Source organism: Ranitomeya imitator, chromosome 1, assembly GCF_032444005.1.
Source record: "Ranitomeya imitator isolate aRanImi1 chromosome 1, aRanImi1.pri, whole genome shotgun sequence".
Lineage (NCBI taxonomy): Eukaryota > Metazoa > Chordata > Amphibia > Anura > Dendrobatidae > Ranitomeya > Ranitomeya imitator.
In genome coordinates, this window is record NC_091282.1 from 689,483,015 (window position 1) to 689,509,279 (window position 26,265).

The following is a 26,265-nucleotide window of genomic DNA, read 5'->3' on the forward strand; positions in this document are numbered from 1 at the left end:
ATGAGCTTTAATGGGGATAAATGTAAGGTCATGCACTTGGGTAGAAGTAATAATATGAATAACTATGTGCTTAATTCTAAAACTCTGGGCAAATCCGTCAATGAAAAAGACCTGGGTGTATGGGTGGATGACAAACTCATATTCAGAGGCCAGTGTCAGGCAGCTGCTACAAAGGCAAATAAAATAATGGGATGCATTAAAAGAGGCATAGATGCTCATGAGAAGAACATAATTTTACCTCTATACAAGTCACTAGTTCGACCACACTTAGAATACTGTGCACAGTTCTGGTCTCCGGTGTATAAGAAAGACATAGCTGAATTGGAGCGGGTGCAGAGAAGAGCGACCAAGGTTATTAGAGGACTGGGGGGGTCTGCAATACCAAGATAGGTTATTACACTTGGGGCTATTTAGTTTGGAAAAACAAAGACTAAGGGGTGATCTTATTTTAATGTATAAATATATGAGGGGACAGTACAAAGACCTTTCTGATGATCTTTTTAATCATAGACCTAAGACAGGGACAAGGGGGCATTCTCTACGTCTGGAGGATAGAAGGTTTAAGCATAATAACAGACACGGATTCTTTACTGTAAGAGCAGTGAGACTATGGAACTCTCTGCCGTATGATGTTGTAATGAGTGATTTGTTACTTAAAGGGAACCTGTCACCCCGTTTTTTGAGATTGAGCTATAAATACTGTTAAATAGGGCCTGCGCTGTGTGTTCCTATAGTGTATGTAGTGTACCCCGATTCCCCATGTATGCTGAGAAATAACTTACCAAAGTCGCCGTTTTCGCCTGTCAATCAGGCTGGTCAGGTCGGGAGGGCGTGGTGACATCGCTGGTTCTTCCTCAGCTTTACGTTGGTGGCGTAGTGGTGAAGACACGGCGCGCGATCTGCGCTGTCATCCCTTTCGTCGGTGGGGGCGGCCATCTTCCTGGGGCCGCGCGTGCGCAGATCGAGTGCTCTGCTGCACGGGGCTTCAGGAAAATGGCCGCGGGATGCCGCACGTGCGCATTAGAGATCGCGGCGGCCATTTTCCCAAAGCCGAGTTTGCATCTCGGCTTTGGGAAAATGGCCGCCGCGATCTCTAATGCGCACGCGCGGCATCCCGCGGCCATTTTCCTGAAGCCCCGTGCAGCAGAGCACTCGATCTGCGCACGCGCGGCCCCAGGAAGATGGCCGCCCCCACCGACGAAAGGGATGACAGCGCAGATCGCGCGCTGTGTCTTCACCACTACGCCACTACGCCACCAACGTAAAGCTGAGGAAGAACCAGCGATGTCACCACGCCCTCCCGACCTGACCAGCCTGATTGACAGACGAAAACGGCGACTTTGGTAAGTTATTTCTCAGCATACATGGGGAATCGGGGTACACTACATACACTATAGGAACACACAGCGCAGGCCCTATTTAACAGTATTTATAGCTCAATCTCAAAAAACGGGGTGACAGGTTCCCTTTAAATTTTTTTAAATTTAGGGGACTGGATGCCTTTCTAGAAAAGTATAATGTTACAGGGTATATATACTAGATTCCTTAATAGGGTGTTGATCCAGGGAACTAGTCTGATTGCCGTATGTGGAGTCGGGAAGGAATTTTTTTCCCCAATGTGGAGCTTACTCTTTGCCACGTGGTTTTGTTTTGCCTTCCTCTGGATCAACATGTTAGGGCATGTTAGGTTAGGCTATGGGTTGAACTAGATGCACTTAAAGTCTTCCTTCAACCTTAATAACTATGTAACTATGTAATTTCCATGCAGCTCCCCTTAGCACCTCCAGATTTGGATTGTAGGCGACTACTAGAAGCACCCGGTTATTTTCTTCTTTAGCTCTGTAATGTAGCAGGTGATTCATTGATATTCTGGTGGCTCTTGTAATCTGGTTTTCAATTGTTCTTGGATGGTAGCCCTGATTCAAAAAGATCTTTCTGAGGCGACCAAGGTGTTCATCCCTATCCATTGGGTTGGAACATATACCATTGTATCTGATGGCTTGGCTGTAGACAATAGAGTATTTTATGTGTTTTGGAATTGCTATTTTACTTTGCTATTGTAAGGTGACATTAAGCCTGGTTAACCCCTTAATCCCATATGACGTACTATCCCGTAGAGTTGACCTGGGACTTAATTGCCAGTGACGGGATAGTACGTACATATTCGATCGTGAGCGCGGCCCATTGCGGCCAGGTCTCAGCTGACATCCAGCACTATGTGCCAGGAGCAGTCACGGACCGCTCCTGGCACATTAACCCCCGGCACACTGTGATCAAAGAAGATAGCAGTGTTCCGACGGTATAGGGAAGCATCGCACAGGGAGGGGGCTCGCGTTGCTCCGAGGGTCTCCTACCTCCTCCTCCCTGCAGGCCACGGATCCAATATGGCCGCGGGGCTGCTTCCAGGTCCTGCAAGGAGGCGGCTTGCAAGCGCCTGCTCAGAGCAATGGCTTGCAAGCGTCCCTGCAGTGCCTGTGTGATCGCTGATTTGACACAGTGCACTGCAAAGTGTCAGATCAGCGATCTGACCCTATAACCTGATGCCCCCTCTAGGGCAACGTGCTAAAGTGAAAAAAATATATATATATATATATATATATATATATATATATATATATATATATATTCACACATGTAAAAAAAAAAAATCCTAAATAAAGAAAAAAAAAATCCTTAATAAAGAAAAAAAATGATTATTCCCATAAATACATTTCTTTATCTAAAAAAACACAAAACAATATATATTTATTATCGCCGCGTCCGTAACGACCCGACCTATAGAACTGTCCCACTAGTTAACCCCTTCAGTGATCACTGTAAAAAAAAAAAAAAAAAGAGGGAAAAACCAACGCTTTATTATCATACCGCCGAACAAAAAGTGGAATAACACGCGATCAAAAAGATGGCTATAAGTAACCATGGTACCGCTGAAAACAACATCTTGTCCCGCAAAAAACAAGCCGCCATACAACGTCATCAGCAAAAAAATAAAAAAAGTTATAGTCCTCAGAATAAAGCGATGCAAAAATAATTATTTTTTTCTATAAAATAGTTTTCATCGTATAAAAGTGCCAAAACATAAAAAAATGATATAAATGAGGTACCGCTGTAATCGTACTGACCAGAAGAATAAAACTGCTTTATCAATTTTACCAAACGTGGAACGGTATAAACTCACCTCCCAAAAAGAAATTCATGAATAGCTGGTTTTTGGTAATTCTGCCTCACAAAAATCGGAATAAAAAGCAATCAAAAAATGTTACATGCCCGAAATTGTTACCAATAAAAACATCAACTTGTCCCGCAAAAAACAAGACCTCATATGACTTTGTGGACCAAAATACTGCAAAATTATAGCTCTCAAAATGTGGAGACGCAAAAACTATTTTTTTGCAATAAAAAGCGTCTTTCAGTGTGTGACGCTGTGCTTCTCTGCACTGTGAGCGCCGGCCAGCCGGAAAGCAGAGCACAGCGGTGACGTCACCGCTGTGCTTTCCGGCTGGCGCTCACAGTCAGTGCAGAGAAGCACAGCGCCGAGGGACAGACACCGAAATGTAAGTATGTAGTGTTTTTTTGTTTTTTTTTACGTTTACGCTGGTAACCAGGGTAAACATCGGGTTACTAAGCGCGGCCCTGCGCTTAGTAACCCGATGTTTACCCTGGTTACCCGGGGACCGACATCGTTGGTAGCTCGAGAGCTGTCTGTGTGACAGCTCTCCAGCGACGCTGCAGCGATCGGGATCGTTCTCTAGATCGCTGCAGCGTCGCTAAATGTGACGGTACCTTAAAAAACCCGCTATAAAAGTAAATCAAACCCCCCTTCATGACTCTCTTAGTTAGGGAAAAAATAATAAAATAAAAAAAAATGTATTTATTTCCATTTTCCCATTAGGGTTAGGATTACAATTACGGTTCGGATTGGGGGTATGTCGTGGTTAGGGTTATGGTTGGAATTAGGGTTAGGGGTGTGGTTAGGGTTGGGATTAGGGGTCTGTTGGGGTTAGGGGTGTGTTGGGGTAAGGGTTTCAGTTAGAATTGGGGGCTTCCACTGTTTAGGCACATCAAGGGCTCTCCAAACGCGACATGGCGTCCGATCTCAATTCCAGCCAATTCTGCGTTGAAAAAGTAAAACAGTGCTCCTTCCCTTCCGAGTTCTCCTGTGCGCCCAAACAGGGGTTTTCCCTAACATATGGGGTATCAGCGTACTCAGGACAAATTAGACAACTTTTGAGGTTCAATTTCTCCTGTTACCCTTGGGAAAATACAAAACTGGGGGCTAAAAAATAATTTTTGTGAAGAAAAATCAGGGGCTCTCCAAACGCAACATGGTGTCCCATCTCAATTCCAGTCAATTTTGCATTGAAAAGTCAAACGGCGCTCCTTCCCTTCCGAGCTCTGCCATGCGCACCAACAGTGGTTTACCCCCACATATGGGGTATCAGCGTACTCAGGGCAAATTGCACAACAACTTTTGGGGTCCAATTTCTGCTCTTACCCTTGGGAAAATAAAAAATTGGGGGCGAAAAGATCATGATTTTTTTTATTTTTAGGGCTCTACATTATAAACTTCTGTGAAGCACTTGGTGGGTCAAAGTGCGCACCACACATCTACATAAGTTCCTTAGGGGGTCTACTTTCCAAAATGGTGTCACTTGTGGGGGGGGGGGGGGTGTTCAATGTTTAGGCACATCAGGGGCTCCCAAACGCAACATGGCGTCCCATGTCAATTCCAGTCAATTTTGCATTGAAAATTCAAACAGCGCTCCTTCCTTTACGAGCTCTGCCATGCGCCCAAACAGTGGTTTACCCCCATGTATGGGGTATCGGCGTACTCAGGACAAATTGTAAAACAACTTTGGGGTCAATTTTCTCCTGTTACCCTTGGTAAAATAAAACAAATTGGAGCTGAAGTAAATTTTTTGCGAAAAAAAAGTTAAATGTTCGTTTTTGTTTTTTTTTAAACATTCCAAAAATTCCTGTGAAACACCTGAAGGGTTAATACATTTCTTGAATGTGGTTTTGAGCACCTTGAGGGTTGCAGTTTTTAGAATGGTGTCACACTTGGTTATTTTCAATCATACAGACCCCTCAAAATGACTTCAAATGTGATGTAAAAATGAGAAATTGCTGGTCAACTTTTAACCTTTATAACTCCCTAACAAAAAAAAAATTTCGTTCCAACATTGTGCTGATGGAAAGTAGACATGTGGGAAATGTTACTTATTAAGTATTTTGTGTGACATATCTCTGTCATTTAAGGGCATAAAAATTCAAAGTTGGAAAATTGCGAAATTTTGAAAATTTTTGCTAAATTTCCGTTTTTTTCACAAATAAACGCAGGAAATATCAAAGAAATTTTATCACTATCATGAAGTACAATATGTCACGAGAAAACAATGTCAGAATCATCAGGATCCGTTGAAACCTTCCAGAGTTATAACCTCATAAAGGGACAGTGGTCAGAATTGTAAAAATTGGCCCGGTCATTAATGTGCAAACCACCCTTGGGGGATAAGGGGTTAATAATGGAGAGTCAATAAGACACCCATCCATTATTAAACCAATAGTAGGAAATGGTTAAAAATACACAAACACATTAAAGAGAACCTGTCACCCCCAAAATCGAAGGTGAGCTAAGCCCACCAGCATCAGGGGCTTATCTACAGCATTCCGTAATGCTGGAGATAATCCCCCAATGTATCCTGAAAGATGAGAAAAAGAGGTTAGATTATACTCACCCAGGGGCAGTCCCGATCCGGTCCGGGGCCTCCCATTTTCATACGATAACGTCCTCTTCTTGTATTCACGCTGCAGCTCCGGAGCAGGCGTACTTTGTCTGCCCTGTTGAGGCAATAGGGCAAAGTACGCCTGCGCTGGAGCCGCAGCGTGAATACAAGTAGAGTACGTCATTGTAAGAAGATGAGAGGCCCCAGACCGAACCGCGATGCCCATCGGACCAGAACCGGACCGGGACCGCCCCTGGGTGAGTATAATAAAACTAGTGATGAGCGAATATACTCGTTACTCAAGATTTCCCGAGCACGCTCGGGTGTCCGAGTATTTTTTTTAGTGCTCAGAGATTTAGTTTTCATCGCCGCAGCTGAATGATTTACATCTCTTAGCCAGCATAAGTACATGTGGGGATTCCCTAGCAACCAGGCAACCCCCACATGTACTTATGCTGGCTAAGAGATGTAAATCATTCAGCTGCGGCGATGAAAACTAAATCTCCGAGCACTAAAAAATACTCGGAGGACACCCGAGTGTGCTCAGGAAATCTCGAGTAACGAGTATATTCGCTGATCACTAAATCTAACCTCTTTTTCTCATCTTTCAGGATACATCGGGGGCTTATCTGTAGCATTACAGAATGCTGTAGATAAGCCCCTGATGCTGGTGGGCTTAGCTCATCTTCGATGTTGGGGGTGACCAAATTGACGTCATTGGAAATCTGATGCGGTTACAAAGGTACAAAAAACTGAACATATGAAGAGCAAGCCTTTCTGTTCATTCTGTTGAGCATTTAGGTAGCACTTTTTCAGTCGGTTTTCAAAGAGGGATCCTCCTGATAAAGCCACTGGGTGAACATATCTTTGTACTGTGGAACAGGCTTGTCCAGGGGCTGGTCCCAGTGGGAATCGTTGATGGTTTCATAAAGGTTTTAGATGCTTTTTAAAAAAAAAAAAAAAAAAGTTATATAAACGTCTAAAATGCCTGTTCTGAATGATGATCCAGTTTTAATACTCGGATTCAATAGGAAAAAAAATCTCTGTAACTAAGAAATACATTTCTAGGCATTATAGCTACCAGACTGGTAGTCATCCAGCTGTTATAACAAACCTCTGAGCATATTATATACCCGATATTATACAGTTGAAAAGACAAATTTCGGTAATGTGATGCCCAGCCAGAACACAATCGGGGTTGGAGGAACCCTGCTTTGCCTATTGCCCCCTATAATATCCAGCAGGTTCCCAGTTCCTCTCTGCTGAACACACCAGTAGCCTGAAGACCGTCCACTACTCTACTACTCCCGCACTTGCGTCAGGTTCAAAAAGGCATCACAAAAAAATCATTTCTCTAGTGACAGCTTTCGAATACGCAAGTGTTTCTATTTAAATCTTGCAGATTGAAAGATGACTCGTAGCACAAAGATCTGCTTAAATGACGTAATAAGTCAAAGTGCATGATAAAGGTGGAAATACTTTCCACTCCCATATTTACACTCTCCTACCAGCGAGCACCACACACACCCATCATGTCGCCAGCAATGTAAAAACCGGCTCTCAATTCTAAGGACTCAGGCTGCGATTTCATCAGGCACAATCATATGACACTTGCTGCGGCACATGCATGCTCTGCTCATCAGTACAGCGGAGCAGGCACCATCATCTGATCCCACTACATGTCATTACGAGAGGTCACGGCTAAATCGCCGCTGCCTGCCGGAGCAGACGTGTCCCAGTTACGGACTGTGACCTCACCAGGCTACACTGCAGGCATGTGAGGGGCTGGAGAGGACGCAGGTGAATGCAGCCATCTCATTAATGTGCAGATATATGCTACGGGCAATACTACACTTCCAGCAGATAATGCATGCACATACAATGAATGACCAAGGGTTTGCAAGTGGGCTTTACTGCCCAGGTGATATTACTGATCCATGGTCAGATCAAAAGTCATGAGATGAAAACGAAAGTATCCAATGGCTTCTACAAAAAAATTAAAAACATTTACTACTATATACAGTTGTGCTCAACAGTTTACATACCCTGGCAGAATTTTTGCTTTCTTGGCCTTTTTTCAGAGAATATGAATGATAACACCAAATCTTTTTCTCCACTCATGGTTAGTGGTTGGGTGAAGCCATTTATTGTCAAACTACTGCGTTTTCTCTTCCTAAATCATAATGACAACCCAAAATATACAAATGACTCTGATCAAAAGTTCACATACCCTGGTGATTTTGGCCTGATAACAGGCACATAAGTTGACACAAATTGGTTGGAATGGCTACTAAAGGTAACATCCTCACCTGTGACCTGTTTGCTTGTAATGTGTGTGTGCATAAAAGCTGAGTGAGTTTATGGGATCCAGACAGACTCTTGCATCTTTCATCCAGCCACTGACATTTCTGGATTGTGAGTCATGGGAAAAGCAAAGGAATTGTCAATGGATCTACGGGAAAAGGTAGTTGAACTGTATAAAACAGGAAAGGGATACAAAAAGATATCCAAGAAAATGACAATGCCAGTCAGCAGCGGTCAAACTGTGATTAACAAATGGGAAATCAGGGGCTCTGTAAAAACAAAACCACGGTCAGGTAGACCAACAAAAATGTCATCCACAACTGTCTGGAAAACTGTTCGGTATGCAAAGAAAAACCCACAAATAACATCAGCTGAAATACATGACACTCTGAAAACTAGCGGTGTGGCTGTTTCAAAATGCACAATAAGGAGGCACTTGAAGAAAAATGGGCTGAATGGTCAAGTTGCCAGAAGAAAGCCATTACTGCAGAAATGCCACAAAGTATCTAGTATACAATACACAAAACAAGCCTCAAAAGACAAGCCTCAAAACTTCTGGAACAAGGTAATTTTGAGTAATGAGACCAAAATTGAACTTTTTGGCCACAACCATAAATGTTACATTTGGAGAGAGGGCAACAAGGCCTATGATAAAATGAACACCATTCCTACTGTAAAGCACAGAGGTGGATCGCTGATGTTTTGGGGATGTTTGAGCTACAAAGGCACTTGGTCAAAGTTGAAGGAAACATGAATGCAACACTATCAGTAAATACTCGAGGCAAATTTGCACTCATTAGCCCAGAAGCTGCGCATGGGACGTACTTGGACGTTCCAATATGACAACAATCCAAAACACAAGGCCAAGTCGACCGGTCATTGGCTACAACAGAACAAAGTGAAGGTTCTGGAGTGGCCATCTCAGTCTCCTGACCTCAATATCATTGAGCCACTCTGGAGAGATTCTCAAGCACGTAGTTCATGCTAGACAGCCCAGGAATTTATAGGAACTGGAGGCTTTTTGCCAAGAAGAGCGGGCAGCTTTACCATCTGAGAAAATAAAGAACCTCATCCACAAATACCACAAAAGACTTCAAGCTGTCATTGATGTTAGAGGGGGCAATACACGGTATTAAGAAATGGGGTATGTGAACTTTTGATCAGGTTCATTTGGATGTTTTGGGTTGTCATTTTAGAAAGAGAAAACACAGTAGTTTGTCAATAAATGGCTTCACTCAACCACTAACCATGAGTGGAGAAAAAGTTTTGGTGTTATTCACATTCTCTGAAACAAAAGGCCAAGAAAGCAAAAATTCGGATGGGTTTTGTAAACTTTTGAGCACAACTGTATATAGGAGTAATATGTTTCTCATTTTTTGGTCCATTCTCTATTAGGTTGTATTGTCACCATATTTGTCCAATTTGTTGCAAGATCTACAGCTCCTAGTGGGAATGCAGTGGAGATGGAGCATGCAGCTCCATGCTGTTCTCTGAATGTAGCTGAGCCAGGCATGTACAACCAACACTCAATTTAGACAAGGATCCGCTTCCAAGATCGGTGTGGGTGCCTATTTAGACCGCACAATTATCATGAAACATGCATTCTTAGGCTGTGTGCACACGATGCAGATTTAGTGCAGATCTGCAGCGTTTTTTTCCACGCAGAAACGCTGCAGATCTGCACTGTGATTTACAGTACAATGTAAATCAATGTGAAAAAAAAAAAGCTGTGCACATGGTGCAGAAAAATCTGCGCAGAAACGCTGCAGATTTCAAAGAAGTGCATGTCACTTCTTTTGTGCAGATCCGCACGAAATCCGCATCAATTCCGCACAAAAAACGCACAAAAACGGCATAAAAACCGCAGCAAATCCGCAGCTGCGGCTTCTGCCAGGAGATGTGGATTTTGTGCAGAAAATTCGGCACCTCTTTCCTTACGTGTGCACATAGCCTTACAAGCTCTCATTCATTGGAAATGGAGCTAAACAGCTTTTTGGGGTGAATTTTACATCCATATGCGAGTGCTAAATTGCACAACGGTTTTCAGTAACAACAAAAATCCTACCTAACGGAGGAGTAAAATATACTGCGAGACGTGTAGCATCGCTTAAAATCAAGAACTTATTATTCTTGGAGCTAAGGCTACTTTCACACTTACGTTGTTTTGTATTCGTCACAATGCGTTGTTTTGGGAAAAAAAACGCATCCTGCTAATTTGCCCGCAGGATGCGGTTTTTCCCATAGACTTGTATTGCCGACAGATCGCGACGAATGGCCACGCGTTGCATCTATCATGCACTGGTTGTGTCAGATTTTGGCGGCCCGTCCTCTTGAAAAAACGTTCAAGAGAACGTTTTTTCTGTGCGTTGCATCCTGTTTTCCGTCTGCGCATGCCCGGCAGGAAATCTCACTGTCTCTTTCCTGCCCAGGACTGCAGACGGAAATGTGAAAGTACACACTGCCGTCGGTACGTTGCACCAACGCTTTGTGACGGGCGACTACCGACGGAAATGTGAGAGTAGCCTTAGAAGGTTTTTGTCAGCAGCAGCGCACTGGATCCAGTTCCACTCTCCTCCCTTTTAATAGTCTAAAATTTGTCCATAAGGCTATGCTTTCACATTGCGTTTTTGCTGCGTTTTTTTTCCGCAGCCAAAATCTGCTCTCTTGGCAGTAAAGAAGCTGCTTACTAAAAGCAGTTTTGCTCTGTATTTGTTGCACTTTTGTTGTCTCTTTTGAAAGTTGAGTGGCCCAAAAAGAAAAAAAAAAAAATCGTGCTTTAACTTCCTTAAGTTTTTGCAGCAAAACATGATAACTGCGTTTTTTTGCTGTGGTATTGTCCTTACCCCTTGCTTCCTACAGGTGAAAAAACGTTGCAAATACGACAAAAAAATTGATATGCTGCAGTTTGCAAGAACACAGCAGTTTTCCAAATCGGTCAGGAAAATAAAACAGATGTGTGTGCACGAGATTTCGGAAATATCATAGACTTAGCTGGTAGGTATTGTAAAACTCAGATGAAAATTTGCATTTAAAGGGAAGGTACCGCGTTTGTAGATTATTAATTAATCAATGTAATGTAGCATAACATGCTGTTATAACCCAGATTTGAATGCATGTAAAACAGATTTTGTGTGTTATATGAGTAGAAAGAATGCACTGGGGGCTGACATCTTGGTTTTGCAGCATTAGCAGGGCACTATCAGTGTCAGATTACGGCACCCCATGGACATAGGAGATAATAGACCGGCTCGGACCCTATCTGTAACATTGCAGCAGCATTAGCAGTGAGCTGGGCACACCTCTGTGGGCTGCACAACTCACTGCTGTAGGTGTGACCAGCTGCCATTTTATTATAGTCCAGTGCTATTTGTTGAGCTCCACTTACACTCTATCGCAGGACAGAAGCACTGACTGCTCCTCTGTACTCCAGGCACTGCACGTCCTGGGCAGACATCTTCTGCTGTCACACGCTGCCGTGTGCTTCCCTCTGCTCTGTCTCCGCCTCCCCACAATCCCAGTGATCTCCGGTAAACTGCACTCTCCCCCTGTGTCGCTCTCCCTCTCTGTGCGGCGTGGGGGGGTCTCTGTGCGGCGTGGGGGGATCTCTGTGCGGCTTGGGGGGGTCTCTGTGCGGCTTGGGGGGGTCTCTGTGCGGCGTGGGGGGGTCTCTGTGCGGCGTGGGGGCCGAAGGGGGGTCTCTGTGCGGCTTGGGGGGGTCTCTGTGCGGCTTGGGGGGGTCTCTGTGCGGCTTGGGGGGGTCTCTGTGCGGCTTGGGGGGGTCTCTGTGCGGCTTGGGGGGGTCTCTGTGCGGCTTGGGGGGGTCTCTGTGCGGCTTGGGGGGGTCTCTGTGCGGCTTGGGGGGGTCTCTGTGCGGCTTGGGGGGGTCTCTGTGCGGCTTGGGGGGGTCTCTGTGCGGCTTGGGGGGGTCTCTGTGCGGCTTGGGGGGGTCTCTGTGCGGCTTGGGGGGGTCTCTGTGCGGCTTGGGGGGGTCTCTGTGCGGCTTGGGGGGGTCTCTGTGCGGCTTGGGGGGGTCTCTGTGCGGCTTGGGGGGGTCTCTGTGCGGCTTGGGGGGGTCTCTGTGCGGCGTGGGGGGGTCTCTCTGCGGCGTGGGGGGGTCTCTGTGCGGCGTAGGGGGGGTCTCTGTGCGGCGTAGGGGGGGTCTCTGTGCGGCGTAGGGGGGGTCTCTGTGCGGCGTAGGGGGGGTCTCTGTGCGGCGTAGGGGGGGTCTCTGTGCGGCGTAGGGGGGGTCTCTGTGCGGCGTAGGGGGGGTCTCTGTGCGGCGTAGGGGGGGTCTCTGTGCGGCGTAGGGGGGGTCTCTGTGCGGCGTAGGGGGGGTCTCTGTGCGGCGTAGGGGGGGTCTCTGTGCGGCGTAGGGGGGGTCTCTGTGCGGCGTAGGGGGGGTCTCTGTGCGGCGTAGGGGGGGTCTCTGTGCGGCGTAGGGGGGGTCTCTGTGCGGCGTAGGGGGGGTCTCTGTGCGGCGTAGGGGGGGTCTCTGTGCGGCGTAGGGGGGGTCTCTGTGCGGCGTAGGGGGGTCTCTGTGCGGCGTAGGGGGGGTCTCTGTGCGGCGTAGGGGGGGTCTCTGTGCGGCGTAGGGGGGGTCTCTGTGCGGCGTAGGGGGGGTCTCTGTGCGGCGTAGGGGGGGTCTCTGTGCGGCGTAGGGGGGGTCTCTGTGCGGCGTAGGGGGGGTCTCTGTGCGGCGTAGGGGGGGTCTCTGTGCGGCTTGGGGGGGGTCTCTATGCGTGTATGCAAGCATCGTCCGATGGGACTACAAGTCCCATTGGACGATGCCTGCTACAGTGACAGTGATTGACACATTAGCCAATTATGGGACAGTAATAGTCCCATCATCCGGCTAATGTGTTTAATGAAAAAAAAAAAAAAATACTCAATACATACTCCATATATACTCCATACATACATGCTACATACATGCTACATACATACTCCATGCATGCTACATACAATACATTGCATACTTATAGACATACAGTACATTAAACATAGATTTCATACTCACCATTACTTGTCATTTTGTTCCCCGAAGCCAGTGTCATCTGTAAAAAAATATGAAAAAAACAAACAACCAGTATACTCCCTGTCCGCAGAAATCCACGAGTGTCCCACGACGATCTCCCGTGGAGAACGGCAGCATCAGATAATGCGACTGCTCTCTAGGAGCTCAGGAACACAATGACAGCAGGAAGGTATCCTTCCACCACTGTATTCCTCCGCCGCTGTAAAAAAAAAAGTCCTTAGTCTCACTTTATGCCATTGCTGTATGAGAATTTTTCCCAGGCAGCAATTGCCATAAAGTGAGACCTTGTCCTAAGGTAACCTCTCAGTGATGCACTGTAGGAGCCATTGTCTCCTGTCAGTGTGTCACTGAGGGTCCTATAGAGCAGTGACATCACCCGATATCACTGTTCTATAGGGGAGATCGTCGTGGGACACTCGATATTAATTGGACTACGGCGGACAGGTAGTATACGGTTTATTATTTTACGTTTTTTGCAGGCACTGAAGTATGGTAAGTATGGTGAAATGAAGAATATTAAAATACTTTTTTCCTAATGTGTGCGTGTTTTTTTTAACCCTTTCTTACTATTGGATTAATAACGGATAGGCGTCTTATTGACGCCTCTGTTATTAACCCGGCTTAATGTCACCTTACAATAGCAAGGTGACATTAACCCTTCATTACCCCATATCCCACTGCTACACGGGAGTGGGAAGAGAGGGGCTAAGTGCCGGAATGCGCCATTTCTGGGGTGGCTGCGGACTGGTATTTGTAGCCGGGGGGGGGGGGGCCTCTCTAGGCTATGAATATCAGCCCGCAGCTGTCTGCGTAGCCTTTCTGGCTATAAAATATAGGGGGACCTCACGCAATTTTTTTTTTTGGGGTCCCCCTATTTTAATAGCCAGTAAAGGTTATACAGACAGCTGCGGGCTGATATTCATAGCAGGCTACAGATATTGGCCCCCGGCCGTCGGCTTTCCCCCTCTGGCGCAGAAAATTGCACGGGCGCCCACGCGTTTTTTTTTTTTTGTTTTAATTCAACCCTCATAAAGTCCTCTTTCACACTTGCGTCTGTACAAGTCCGTCGCTATGTGTCGGGCCGACGTACCGACGCACGTTGTGAAATTTGTGCCCGACATGGGCAGCGGATGCAGTTTTTCAACACATCCACTGCCCATTCTGAAGTCTGGAAGGAGAGGGCGGAGCTTTGGCAGCGCATGCGCCGTAGAAAATGGCGGACGCGCTGGACAAAAAAGTTCACTTGAACGTTTTTTCGTGTTGACGGTTCGCCAAAACACGACGGATCCGTTGCACGACAGACGCGACGTGTGGCCATCCGTCACGATCCGTCGCTGATACAAGTTTATGGGAAAAAAACGCATCCTGCGAGCACATTTGCAGAATCCGTTTTTTTCCGCCAGATCCGTTTTTCCCACCGGATCCATTTTTTTCCCGCCGGATCTGTTTTTTTCCACAATTTCCTTTTTTTTCTGCCAGATCAGGTTTTTTTCCATTGGATCCGTTTTTTCCCGCCGGATCCGTTTTTTTCCACAATCTCCTTTTTTTTCTGCCAGATCAGGTTTTTTTTCCATCGGATCCTTTTTTATCCCGCCTGATCCGTTTTTTTTCCACAAGCTCCTTTTTTTTCTGCCAGATCAGTTTTTTCCGCTGGATCCATTTTTTCCCACCAGATCCGTTTTTTTCCACAAGTTCTTTTATTTATCTGCCAGTTCCATTTTTTCCCGCCTGATCCGATTTTTTCCGCCTTATCCGTTTTTTTCCACAATTTCCTTTTTTTTCTGCCAGATCAGTTTTTTTTCCATCGGTTCCTTTTTTTCCCGCCTGATCCGTTTCTTTCCGCCGGATCCGTTTTTTTCCACAATTTCCTTTTTTTTCTGCCAGATCAGTTTTTTTTCCATCGGATCCTTTTTTTCCCGCCTGATCCGTTTTTTTCCACAATTTCCTTTTTTTTCTGTCAGATCATTTTTTTTTTCCATCGGATCCTTTTTTTTCCCGCCTGATCCGTTTTTTTTCCACAAGTTCCTTTTTTTTCTGCCAGATCAGGTTTTTTTTCCATCGGATCCTTTTTTTCCCGCCTGATCCGTTTTTTTTCATCAATTTCCTTTTTTTTCTGTCAGATCATTTTTTTTCCATCGGATCCTTTTTTTTCCCGCCTGATCCGTTTTTTTTCCACAAGTTCCTTTTTTTTCTGCCAGATCAGGTCTTTTTTCCATCGGATCCTTTTTTCCCGCCTCATCCGTTTTTTTTTCATCAATTTCCTTTTTTTTCTGTCAGATCAGTTTTTTCCGCCTGATCCGTTTTTTTCCACAATTTCCTTTTTTTTCTGCCAGATCTGTTTTTTTTCCATCGGATCCTTTTTTCCCCGCCTGATCCGTTTTTTTCCGCCGGATCTGTTTTTTCCCCACAAGTTCCTTTTTTTCTGCCAGATCAGTTTTTTCCGCCGGATCCGTTTTTTCCCGCCAGATACGTTTTTTTCCACAAGTTCCTTTTTTTTCTGCCAGATCAGGTTTTTTTCGCCGGATCCTTTATTTTCTCATTGAGTTGTATTAGCGCCGGATGGCCACACGTTTCATCCGTTTTTTGCAGGATCCGTCAAAACAGCTGTTTCCGCCGGACGGAAAACACATACAGAGGAACGGTTGAATCGCGATTTCACCCGCCGCTATTGCGGGCACGTGTCAGTCATGTTTTTTTTTATTGACAGATCAGGCGATTCTGAACGCGGCGATACTAAATATGTGTAGGTTTGATTTTTTTTTATTGTTTTATTTTTGATGGGGCAAAAGGGGGGTGATTTAAACTTTAATTTTTTTTTTTTCATATTTTTAAAAACATTTTTTTTTACATTTGCCATGCTTCAATAGCCTCCATGGGAAACTAGAAGCTGGCACAACTCGATCGGCTCAGCTACATAGCAGCGATCATCAGATTGCTGCTCCGTAGCTGAATTACAGGCTTGCTATGAGTGCAGACCACAGGGTGGCGCTCACAGCAGGCCGGCATCAGTAACTATAGAGGTCTCAAGGACCTCTATGGTGACCATCCTGACGCTATTGCGTGCACATGTCAGCTGTACAAAACAGCCGACATGTCGTGACTTTGATGTGGGCTCAGCGCCGGAGCCCACATCAAAGGAGGAGACACGACATGCGCAGAACATGTTGCGTTTTTTACTGCGATGCGTTTTTTCCCCAGAAAAAACGCAACATATGCACAAAAATTGCGGAATGCATTAGGCTAGGGTCACATTGCGTTAGTGCAACCCGTTTAGCGCTAGCGGGTTGCGCTAACGCAATGTTTTTAATGGGGCCGCGTCCTGGGGTCGCGGTAACGTCCCCGCTCTCGCAGATCCCCGATCTGCGAGAGCGGGGAACGGACCGCGGGCGCGCCTCGGACGCTGCGAGCAGCGTCCGCGGTGCGCCAGGAAACACCGGCGCGTCGCTAGTGCGTGCCGAACATGGCACGCGCTAGTGCTGCGCGTTCCCATTGCTGTGAATGGGCGCGCTAACGGACGCGTTGCACGGCGTTAATTTCGCCGTGCAACGCTGTCCGTTAAGCGCGTTCCCATAACGCAATGGGAACCCAGCCTTATAAATGATGGGATGCATATGTATGCATTTTTAAATAGTTTTTATCGCATTTTTATAGCGAACAAACGCAAAAAAATGCGAAAAATCCTGAACGTGTGCACACAGCCTCAAGGTGTATCTCCCCATCACACTCCATATGTGTCTCACTCATCATACTTCACGCCTGTTTCTCTCCCATCAGTCACTCTTAGGCCGGGGACACACACAACGTATAAAAAAAGGTCCGTTTTTGACGGACGAGAATCGCACAAATATTACCAAAACAGTGATCCGTGTGCAGTGTGAGGATGCGATTTTCTCGCATCCAATGATCCGTGTGACATCTGTATGGCGTCCGTTTGGTGAGATTTTCTCACACACTTGCAAAATGAGCAAATAATGGCTGAGCCTTTCCTGTCACCTGCCCAATGCCTGAGAATTTCTCGCAAGTCACACTGATGGTCCGTGTGCTGTGCGATTTTTTTCTCACCCCATAGACTTTCATTGGCGATTCTCGGCCAAGATACGCTGACAATCGCAGCATGCTGCGATTTCACTCGGATCCTGAATACGGCCGAGAAAATATCGGATGATGGGAGCTGCCCCATAGATTAACATTGGGACGAGTGCTATGTGATTTTTTTATCGCATTGCACTCGTCCGTATTGCGGTCTAGTGTGACCCCGGCCCTGGCCATACAATGCATCTCTCCCCTCCCTCCATAATGCCTGGCCATTCACTGCAGAGCTGGAGCTCCCACACAGCTCCTAATGCTGCTCCATGCACACCACATGTCTTCACTCTTCTTGGGTCCAGATGCTGCTGAGCCCACTGTGTTCTGCTCCTCTGTAAACACGCCGTGCCTCTGATGCAGTAACTGCAGGTGATAGGAGGTCACAGGGCAGTCACACACAAAATGGCTCTGCCCTGTGATGCTGCTCTTCATTCTTACTGTTGGGGCAGTAACTGCTGACATCACCATTTCCCTCCCCTTTTGGGTGGTCTAATATCCCTGGGGCAGAGCTGCTAAATCTTACTATAGCTGCTTGAGGTCTAAAACGGAAAATGCTCCCCCTAGTGGTAAATATGTATATTTGTAGAAAAATATATAATATTTTTCATATAGAAATGTTTGCAAACAGTGCAAACATTGCATTAATACATTTTAATTACTATTTTAAGCTTAATTTCACAAAAAAACAAAATACAAGAAAACTGGTGGCACCTTCCCTTTAAAAAACGCAATGTTCAAACACAGCCTAATCATGGAATATCCACTCCGGGGAGAACATTTTGGCAGTGGTTTGCAGCAATTCAAACATTTCTAAAGTAAGCACTTATGTAATTTCCAATTAAACTAGAACCAGACTATGGGTAAAGCCAGACGGGGTGACGTGGTCGTAGTCATAGCGCGACCACGACGCAGTCAAAAACCTAAGCGCTGCCATTTGGTGATTAACAGTTGTACAGGCCGCGCTGTCTCACTGGATAGCTCACAGTATGGACAGGGCCAATGTGAATCATTTACTGGGACAGAAACCCCGAGAACAATCCCCGCACAGTTCAGAAGGTGGTCTACTGACCCCCAATAGTGCACAGACACAATGTAACAGCATCACATGGTATGGCGGCAGGAAACATCTCTGCTCAAAACGCCACCAGCCAAAGCCAAGGACCAGGAGCTTCTCAGTGACACTTGGTGATGGACATCACAGTCCAGCACTGATTATGGCCATACTAGTCCTAGAATTATTGGTAAAAATGGATTATATCCCAACTGCAAGAAGCACCAACACTTGGTTAAAGGTCTAGGACTACATTCACACCTCCGTTTTTAAAAACCGACAGCATGTGACGTGTAAAACAGAGCCATGTGACTGATCTGTGAGACTCGGAGCGTGCCTTATTCTCAATTTTGGGATAATCAGACTCGGCCATTAAAGTCTATGAGGAGGCGTTCCATACTGATGAAAACCGGAAGACATATTTTGCATTTCAGTTTTCCATTCAGGTTTTTTTTTTTTATTATTATTATTATTTTTTTAGTTTTGAACCGATCTGTTGTTAAGAGTCCACGGAAACAAAAAGTTCAGACAATCTACCTGCTCCAGTATTTATGCACAGATGGAAAAAACAATGGATGCAAATCAGGGGTCTGAGAAAAACGGTCTGTTTTACACAGATGTCAGAAAGAAAAGGATGTGTGAATGTAGCCTTGCATGTATTAGGGGATTTATGGTCTGGCGGTGTACAAGCTGCAGAAGCTTTCCATCAACAAACCATTACAGTAAATGGAAGATGGATGCATGTGAAAGATGTAGTTAAAGGGAGTTGTGCAGGACTTTAATATTGATGTCCCATCGTTAGGATAGGTAATCAATCTCTGATCAGTGGGGGTGCGACACCCTGCACTCCAGCAGAGAAGCAGTCTCCAGTGCGGGCAATGGCTGGAACTGTTCAGTTGTAAAGCTGCACAGTGCCATTGACAGAATAGTGGCTGCAGAAAGGTACTGTACATCCGTCCCCTATTCAATGGAAAAAGTGGCGGAAGTGCAGTATCCCAACACGGCCACTATGGAGTGCTGTGCAGCTTTGCAAACGAACAGTTCTGGCCTGCAACGGGAATAGCTGTTTGGCTGGAATGAATAGATAGATAGATAGATAGATAGATAGATAGATAGATAGATAGACAGATAGACAGATAGACAGACAGACAGACTAGGGAAATGCCAAGGCCTCAAAGGAGAACTGGAGAAGATGTGGAAGGTGATGGCAACAGTGATTCCAGTGGTGACAGGAGCACTTGGAGCAGTGACCCCTAAGTTGGGAAAATGGCTACAACAGGTCCCAGGAGCAACATCTGAACTCTGTCCAGAAAAGCGCAATGCTGGGAACAACTAAGATCCTACGCAGAACCCTAAAACTCCCAGGCCTCCGGCAGAGGACCCAAGTATGAGAAAGGACAAAAAAAGACCACCCCCAGTGGGGGTGAGAAGGAAGTTTATTGCATATGTCACTATTTTTTCTTTAAAAAAAAAAAAAAACACATTTAACATATAGAGCTGATTTCATGACAGACCCTTCAAACGGATACCGCTATAGCGTGTACAGGTGGCACAGGCAACCGCCATCCATCACCGGCTTACCCCGGCACATGTTGTAACTGGAGCAAGACATTACATGAGCAGGGCCTCGCCGTCAGATCACAGGCTTCTAGAGAACCGACCACATACATGTCCAATATAGAGAATATGCTGGGACCCCACGCTGTATATCTACTTTATTACGGGATGACGCTGTACAGAACAGCGCAGTCAAACCACAACAGATTCCAAAGGAGCCACACAGCAATCATTGGTGAACAGGGAAATGCTCGGGTGCCTATAGCTTTTCTGGGGCTCTATGTAATGGGCCATACAAATACATTAGGGCTACTCCTGTCCATCACTGTGATACAGACGGCCCACGTGTGCCATTTGTAGTTGCCACAGACCTGTAGACTTGTATGGGTGATTATGATTTATTAAAACAGACATGTCTCCCTGATTTTCCACAAAAAACATGGACATCTGGGATAGTCACATACACCATAAATGGCATATAAAACACGCAAGTCTGAATGGGGCCTTAGAATGACGATGCCACGGAAGCAGCCACAGGCTTCTGTATTACCATACATTGCACCCAAGATCTAGGACCTCCAAACGCACCACTGACTGATAAGGTTAACTTGTGTTACATGTTGGTCTGCCATCATGAAAGATGAAGCACACAAAGCACTTAGAAGATGCATCCCTGACTCCTCCAGCTGCACATGACGTGTGGCTGGCACTGCCATGTATAAGAGCCGGTGCGCTCCTCGGCACACACTTCCTCCGGTGTTTGGGGAGGTCGCTGTCTGAGGCTGCTCTTACACTTCCTCTCTCTCTGATCCTCCTATACACAGCATAGACCTCACTCCATAGTTCAGTCTGTGCTCGTTCCTCCGCTGCACACAGACTGGCCTGCAGGCAGAAGCGTGGCATGGAGCACTGAGGTACCCCAAACACCACCCCAGGGACCGTTCCTCCACACACAGGCTCACCGAAACACAAAGATAATTCTCTTTATGGAAGTTGTTACAACTTTTTCTTAGCTTCTATGAAATCTGGGTGGCTACACATACAGTGTCCATAACGTAGCAGAAAAGTTTGCTTAGGGTATGCTAACACGATGTCTTCAGGAGGTAGATTTTCCCCGGAAATTCCCTGAAGAAGCACCACAAAAGATGAACATAGTGCCCAGAGATGGAATAACGACACTGTCTAGCACGTTTCATCTCCTGCTGCGTCTTTAACCCCTTTAGGGTTCGGAAACCGTGGTCAAAAGTAGTAACGTATTCATACTGCTCTTTAAAGCTGTCGACAGCAGGGCCGCCGCAAAAAAACTATGGCGAAACGTCGTCAATTAGTAAAACGAATGCTGACTTTTTCCTGAAGCAGCTGCGCCTAGGAAAACCTTGGTGTGTCAGCCATGAGAATTACGGCCTCGTGTACACATCCCCTTATTTTGTAAGTTACCTGAATAAAGACGTGATTTTGTGGAGGTGGTGAGTGAGGCAATCTCTTCTACATTACTGGATTGCAGAGACTGCCGAGCGCCGCTAATTCCCTGGATTATAGCACAGGTGGAGAACGCAGGAGCTTTCTACATACGTATACAATTTGGCAGAACAGAATGACTCAGATTTTTATAAAGACGGTTCAAGAAAACCTGGAGACGAAATAAGATTACAACCTGCGAATGGAAAGAGAGCAAATTACATGTCGCAAAATAAAAAATGTAGGAAGAAAAATGACTGGGATAAGTAATCTAAGCATTAGCGCAGCACTGCGCGCACCGCCTCGATCTACACAGCCCCATCAGTCTGTGCATGGCGGTCTACATCGGTGACTTCACATAAGTCTGCACTGGGGGAGCTCGTGCAGATTAGTCACCTAATACCAGCAAATACACTATATACTGAGGTCTTAAAGGGGTTGTACACTACTGGAACAGTCCCCTAGTCCAGCAAGTAAAATAAGACATATATTCGCATCCCACGCTGGCGCCATTCCAGTGGTGTTGAGATTGTTATGTCACATGAGCGCTGTCGGCAATCAGCAGCCACTGATCGGCTTTACCAATATGTCCGCTCTGATGGAATACTGATCAGCAGCTGACGACCTGTGACCACTGAATCCCAAATACTGAACGTGTGAACGTGGCCTAGAGAGATTTATACTTGCTTCAATATTGATCGTCCAACAGATTATCTGATATTATTACCTGCAATTTATATACGGTAATAGTACATGTGTGATAATGTCGGGTATATTTGATATAGATATATATACATACTATATACATACACATACATGTTATAGACAGGTGTGGAGAAAATGTTGCAGGGTAAGAAGCTTACAAAAACATAAGTGTTAAAGGTTCATTTAAAATGCAAAGTGAATGAACAAAATGGAAATTAATTGGTCAATATTTTTTGTGACAGTGCTTTTGCTTTCAGGACAGCGTCAAAGCCTCAATTCTACAAGGTACGCTAGCCCAAGCATCAGAGATTGTGTGGGGTAATAGTCCAGTGTATAATTACAATATTTTCATATGTAGGGTGCGACAGTCATTAACAAACAGCTGCTTAGGAGTAACACAAACTGGGTGAGGAACAGAGTCTGCTACAAAGGTGAGGTTGTACAAGACAAGCGTGGCAAGACTAAGCGCAGCAACAAGTCACAAGGTAGTTATACTGCATCAGTAAGATCTCTCCCACGCAAAGGTTTCAAAGCACAGTGGTAGAGTCAAGATGTGCTGTTCAAGCTCTTTTAAAGAAGCACCAAAAAAAAAAAAAAAAAAAGGGAAATGATGAGGACCATAGTTGCAGCAGTCGATAACAAGGAAACTTAGGGCGGCAACTGAGACGCATCATGATTTCTTCCCTTCAAAATCAGATGTCGTACAGCAGTGTAATCCGCTCAGAGCGGTCAGCAATTAGGCTAAGTTCACATTTGCGTTGTGCGGTGCTGCGTCTGCGACGCAACGCACAACGCATGCAAAACGCAGCTTTTTGTGACGCATGCGTTCATTTTTGCATGATTTTTGGCGCAGAAAAAAATGCATCATGCAGCGTCCTTTGCGCCCTGATGCTTGCGCCAATGACGGATGCGTCACAAAACGCAAGACAACGCATGTCCATGCGCCCCCCACGTTAAATATAGGGGCGCATGACGCATGTGTCGCCGCGGCTGCGCCTGACGCAGCACCGCACAACGCTAATGTGAACGTAGCCTTAGTGGGCCTGAGCTACTCTACTGTTCAGAAGTCTGGCCAGAAGTGGTCTTCATGGAAGAACTGCAGTCAGAATCCGTATCTACAGGGAAACAAGGTCAAGTGACTCAAATATGAAGTAAAGACTGCGAAGTGGGGGGAGGAAAAATGACAGCAGGTGCTCTGGACTGATGAATTAAAATGTGGAATATTTGGCTGTAACACAAGGGAGTTTGTTGGCCGAAAAGTGGTACAATTATGAGGGTCTGCATGACCAGAGAAGAATGGTGGGGGTTCCTTAAAAATTTGGGGCTGAATTTCAACAAATGGAGGTGGGGACCGTGTCAGGTTTAATGGAATCGTCAATACTGAGAAATACGGCAGATACTGTACTTATCTACAGGGCTGTGGAGTCGAGAGTCGTGGACTGAGCCTATTTTAATGGAGTCAGAGTTGGTGTCAAGGCAATTGAGGAGTCGGAGGTTTGACCAACTCCACAGCCCTGCTTATCCATCAAGTAAAACCATCAGGGAGGCGTCTGATCGGCTCCAAATTTATTCTGCAACAGAACAACGGCCACAAACATCCAGCCAATGTCATCAAGATATGTCTACAATGGAAAGAAAATCAAGGAGTCCTGAAAGTGATGATCCAACCCCACAGAGCCCTGATCTCATATCATCCAGAATGTGGGATCACATGAAGGATTGGCACAAGTGACATCCACAGAATATCTGTGGTTAGTTCTCCAAGATGTTTGGAGCAACCTCCCTGCCGAGTTCCTTCTATAACGGTGTCCAAGTACCTAGAAGAACTGATGCTGTTATGAAGGCATAGGACGCTCACACCAAATATTTACTTGATTTCTCTTTTATTCATTCCCTTTGCATTCTGGCAATTGAATAAATAAACCGACTCCCAGGTGCACTACCTGCCCATGTTAATACACGCCTTTTAAATAAAAGAGACCCTGTTCCCAATCTATTGCTGCCCTTTTCATTTAATTAAAGATTGGGAAGCCCCAAACTGGTGTGTGTTTGTTTTTTTAAATCATGTATCAACAAAACCCCACAGAAGGGTCATAATGTCCCTCCCCAAAAGGACCCAACTTACTAGCAAAAGTCAGGACTTCTGGGTTGTAGGGTCCCGGCACGCAGAGCCACAATTCTCCGCTCATCATAACTCTCTGCGGTACTTTATGAAGACGTTACGGAACGGTCACATTACCATTCGCTAAGTAGCGCAAAAACAAGCAACTTCAAAGCGAGAAGGGAGCGAAGAAATATCAGACCCTGGTCTGGGTGCGGGATCTCACAACCTGGAAGTTCGGATCTGACTTTTGCTAGAACATTGGACATTTTCGGGGAACGCTGTTAACACATAATATTTATGAAATCCCCAATCTGGGGTTACCCACTCTCGAGAAATAAAGGTTTCTTAAAGGGGCGTAATACCATGGACAAGTCGTGTGCCTGACAATCGCTTTGTAGAGGTACAATGCCTGTGGCCTCAGTCAATATCACAGCTACAAGAAACACATTGCAAAATGACTGCAATTAATGGGGAATCACATGCAGATTTTCTGTGCAGCTTTTGTCAATGTACCACATTACCTGTGTGAACACAGGCTAAAATGCAGCAGGCTGTGTGACATGGCCTGGGGAAAATGGAAAGAAAACAACAATGCAGTGATCTGGAAATCTCTTCTATCCGGATTTTATTCCCAGCAGAACAGATCGGATTCACATTAGACAGGATTTCATTTCATTTGAAGAAGTGATCTCATTTATAAACTGATGGCCGCAACGCATCAAAAAGCTTGGGACAATGATATCAAAAGACTGGAAAAAGTGAGTGGTATCAATGGGCGATGGTCAACTATGTCACACAACTGTGTGAGAAGAGAAGGTTAGAGAGGCAGAGTCTCCCAGGAGGAAAGAAGGTCAGAGGTGACCAACCTGGGAAATGTGGGTCTAAAAATTGGATAACAATTCCAGAAAAATGGTTCTCAACATAAAATGTCAAAAACTTTGACTATTCAATCATTTACAGAAAGTAATATCATCAGAGATCCTGGAGAAATCCATGTGCCTAAGGGACGACGGTGACTATGGCTGCTCAGGATGTCACCAAGTGCGGCCATCGTCTCCTCACCAGGGCTCTTACAAGAGGGGACACAATGGTGGGCACGGCCCATGTCTCATGCCTTACAGACAAGTTATAAATCAGGTATTTGTTCAAATGAAATGAAAATATGGTAAGTGCAATGCTGAGCGCCGGGAATAAGTATGGAGAGAAGAGATCACAGGTCACTGCCTACGGGGGGCAACGGAGGGGTGTGTGGTGGTGGCGGAGTAGGGGAGATGATGGTGGTAGGATGGTAGTTGTGGAGGTGGTAGGAGTGTTTGATGATGATGGTGGGAGTAATAGTTATCTAGGAGTGATGGTAGTAGTGGAGATGATGATAGTAGTAGTGATGATAGAAATGGTGATGTAGTAGTAGTTCTGGTGGTGGTAGGATGGTAGTAGTGATGATGGTGGTGGTAGTAGTAGTGATGACACGGTGACAGTGGCGGCGGCCTCACCTTCTGGTCCACGATGGAGCAGGCCATCTCCCGCACGGCCCCCAGGCTCAGCTCTCCGGGCTCGGGCAGTAGGACGGGCTCCCGGCTCAGGCCGATCTGGATCTGCAGGGAGAGGCCGGGGCCCGCGGGGCTGGGCGGCCGGATCACCGGGGGGGCGCTCATAGACAGCTGGGCCCGCCAGCGGGAGACACCAGGGGAGAGGAGAGGGGACACGGGTCACACACAGCCGCACCCGGCCGACACACGGGACGTGACTAGACGCCAGGCAGCATGCACCCGACACGGCCCCGGCACAAGTTACACTCACGGCGGACACTCACGGAGAGCCGTGCGGGACCAGCACACAACTTCCAGCCGCATAGCCGCACTCCCGGCACCAGAACGGCCCCCGGGACTGACAAGCGCCGCTCACTCCGCGCACAGCCGCCTCTTCCCTTCCAGCAAAACTTTACCCAACAACAAGTCCGAGCGGCGCCCACACACATACAGCGCTACACTGCACACAGCATGAGAGCACGGCCGCCCCCTGCCGGACACACACCGCGCTGCAGGCCTGGAGCTCCCCCTGCTGGATACACACAGCGCTGCAGGCCCGAGCGCCCCCTGCTGGATACACACAGCGCTGCAGGCCCGAGCTCCCCCTGCTGGATACACACAGCGCTGCAGGCCCGAGCTCCCCCTGCTGGATACACACAGCGCTGCAGGCCCGAGCTCCCCCTGCTGGATACACACAGCGCTGCAGGCCC

The 26,265-nt window shown here is 46.3% G+C and overlaps 1 protein-coding gene across 1 annotated transcript in view; it reads right to left on the reverse strand.

Moving 5' to 3' along the window:
• Positions 1-26,021, reverse strand: part of PRKD1 (protein kinase D1) — a 178,861-nt gene extending 152,840 nt beyond the window's left edge. Inside the window, exon 1 of the mRNA XM_069730230.1 lies at positions 25,520-26,021. Coding sequence (XP_069586331.1) covers positions 25,520-25,681 — 162 coding nt within the window. The 5' untranslated portion in view covers positions 25,682-26,021. The remainder of the gene's footprint in view (positions 1-25,519) is intronic.
• Between the last annotated feature and the right edge of the window lie 244 nt (positions 26,022-26,265).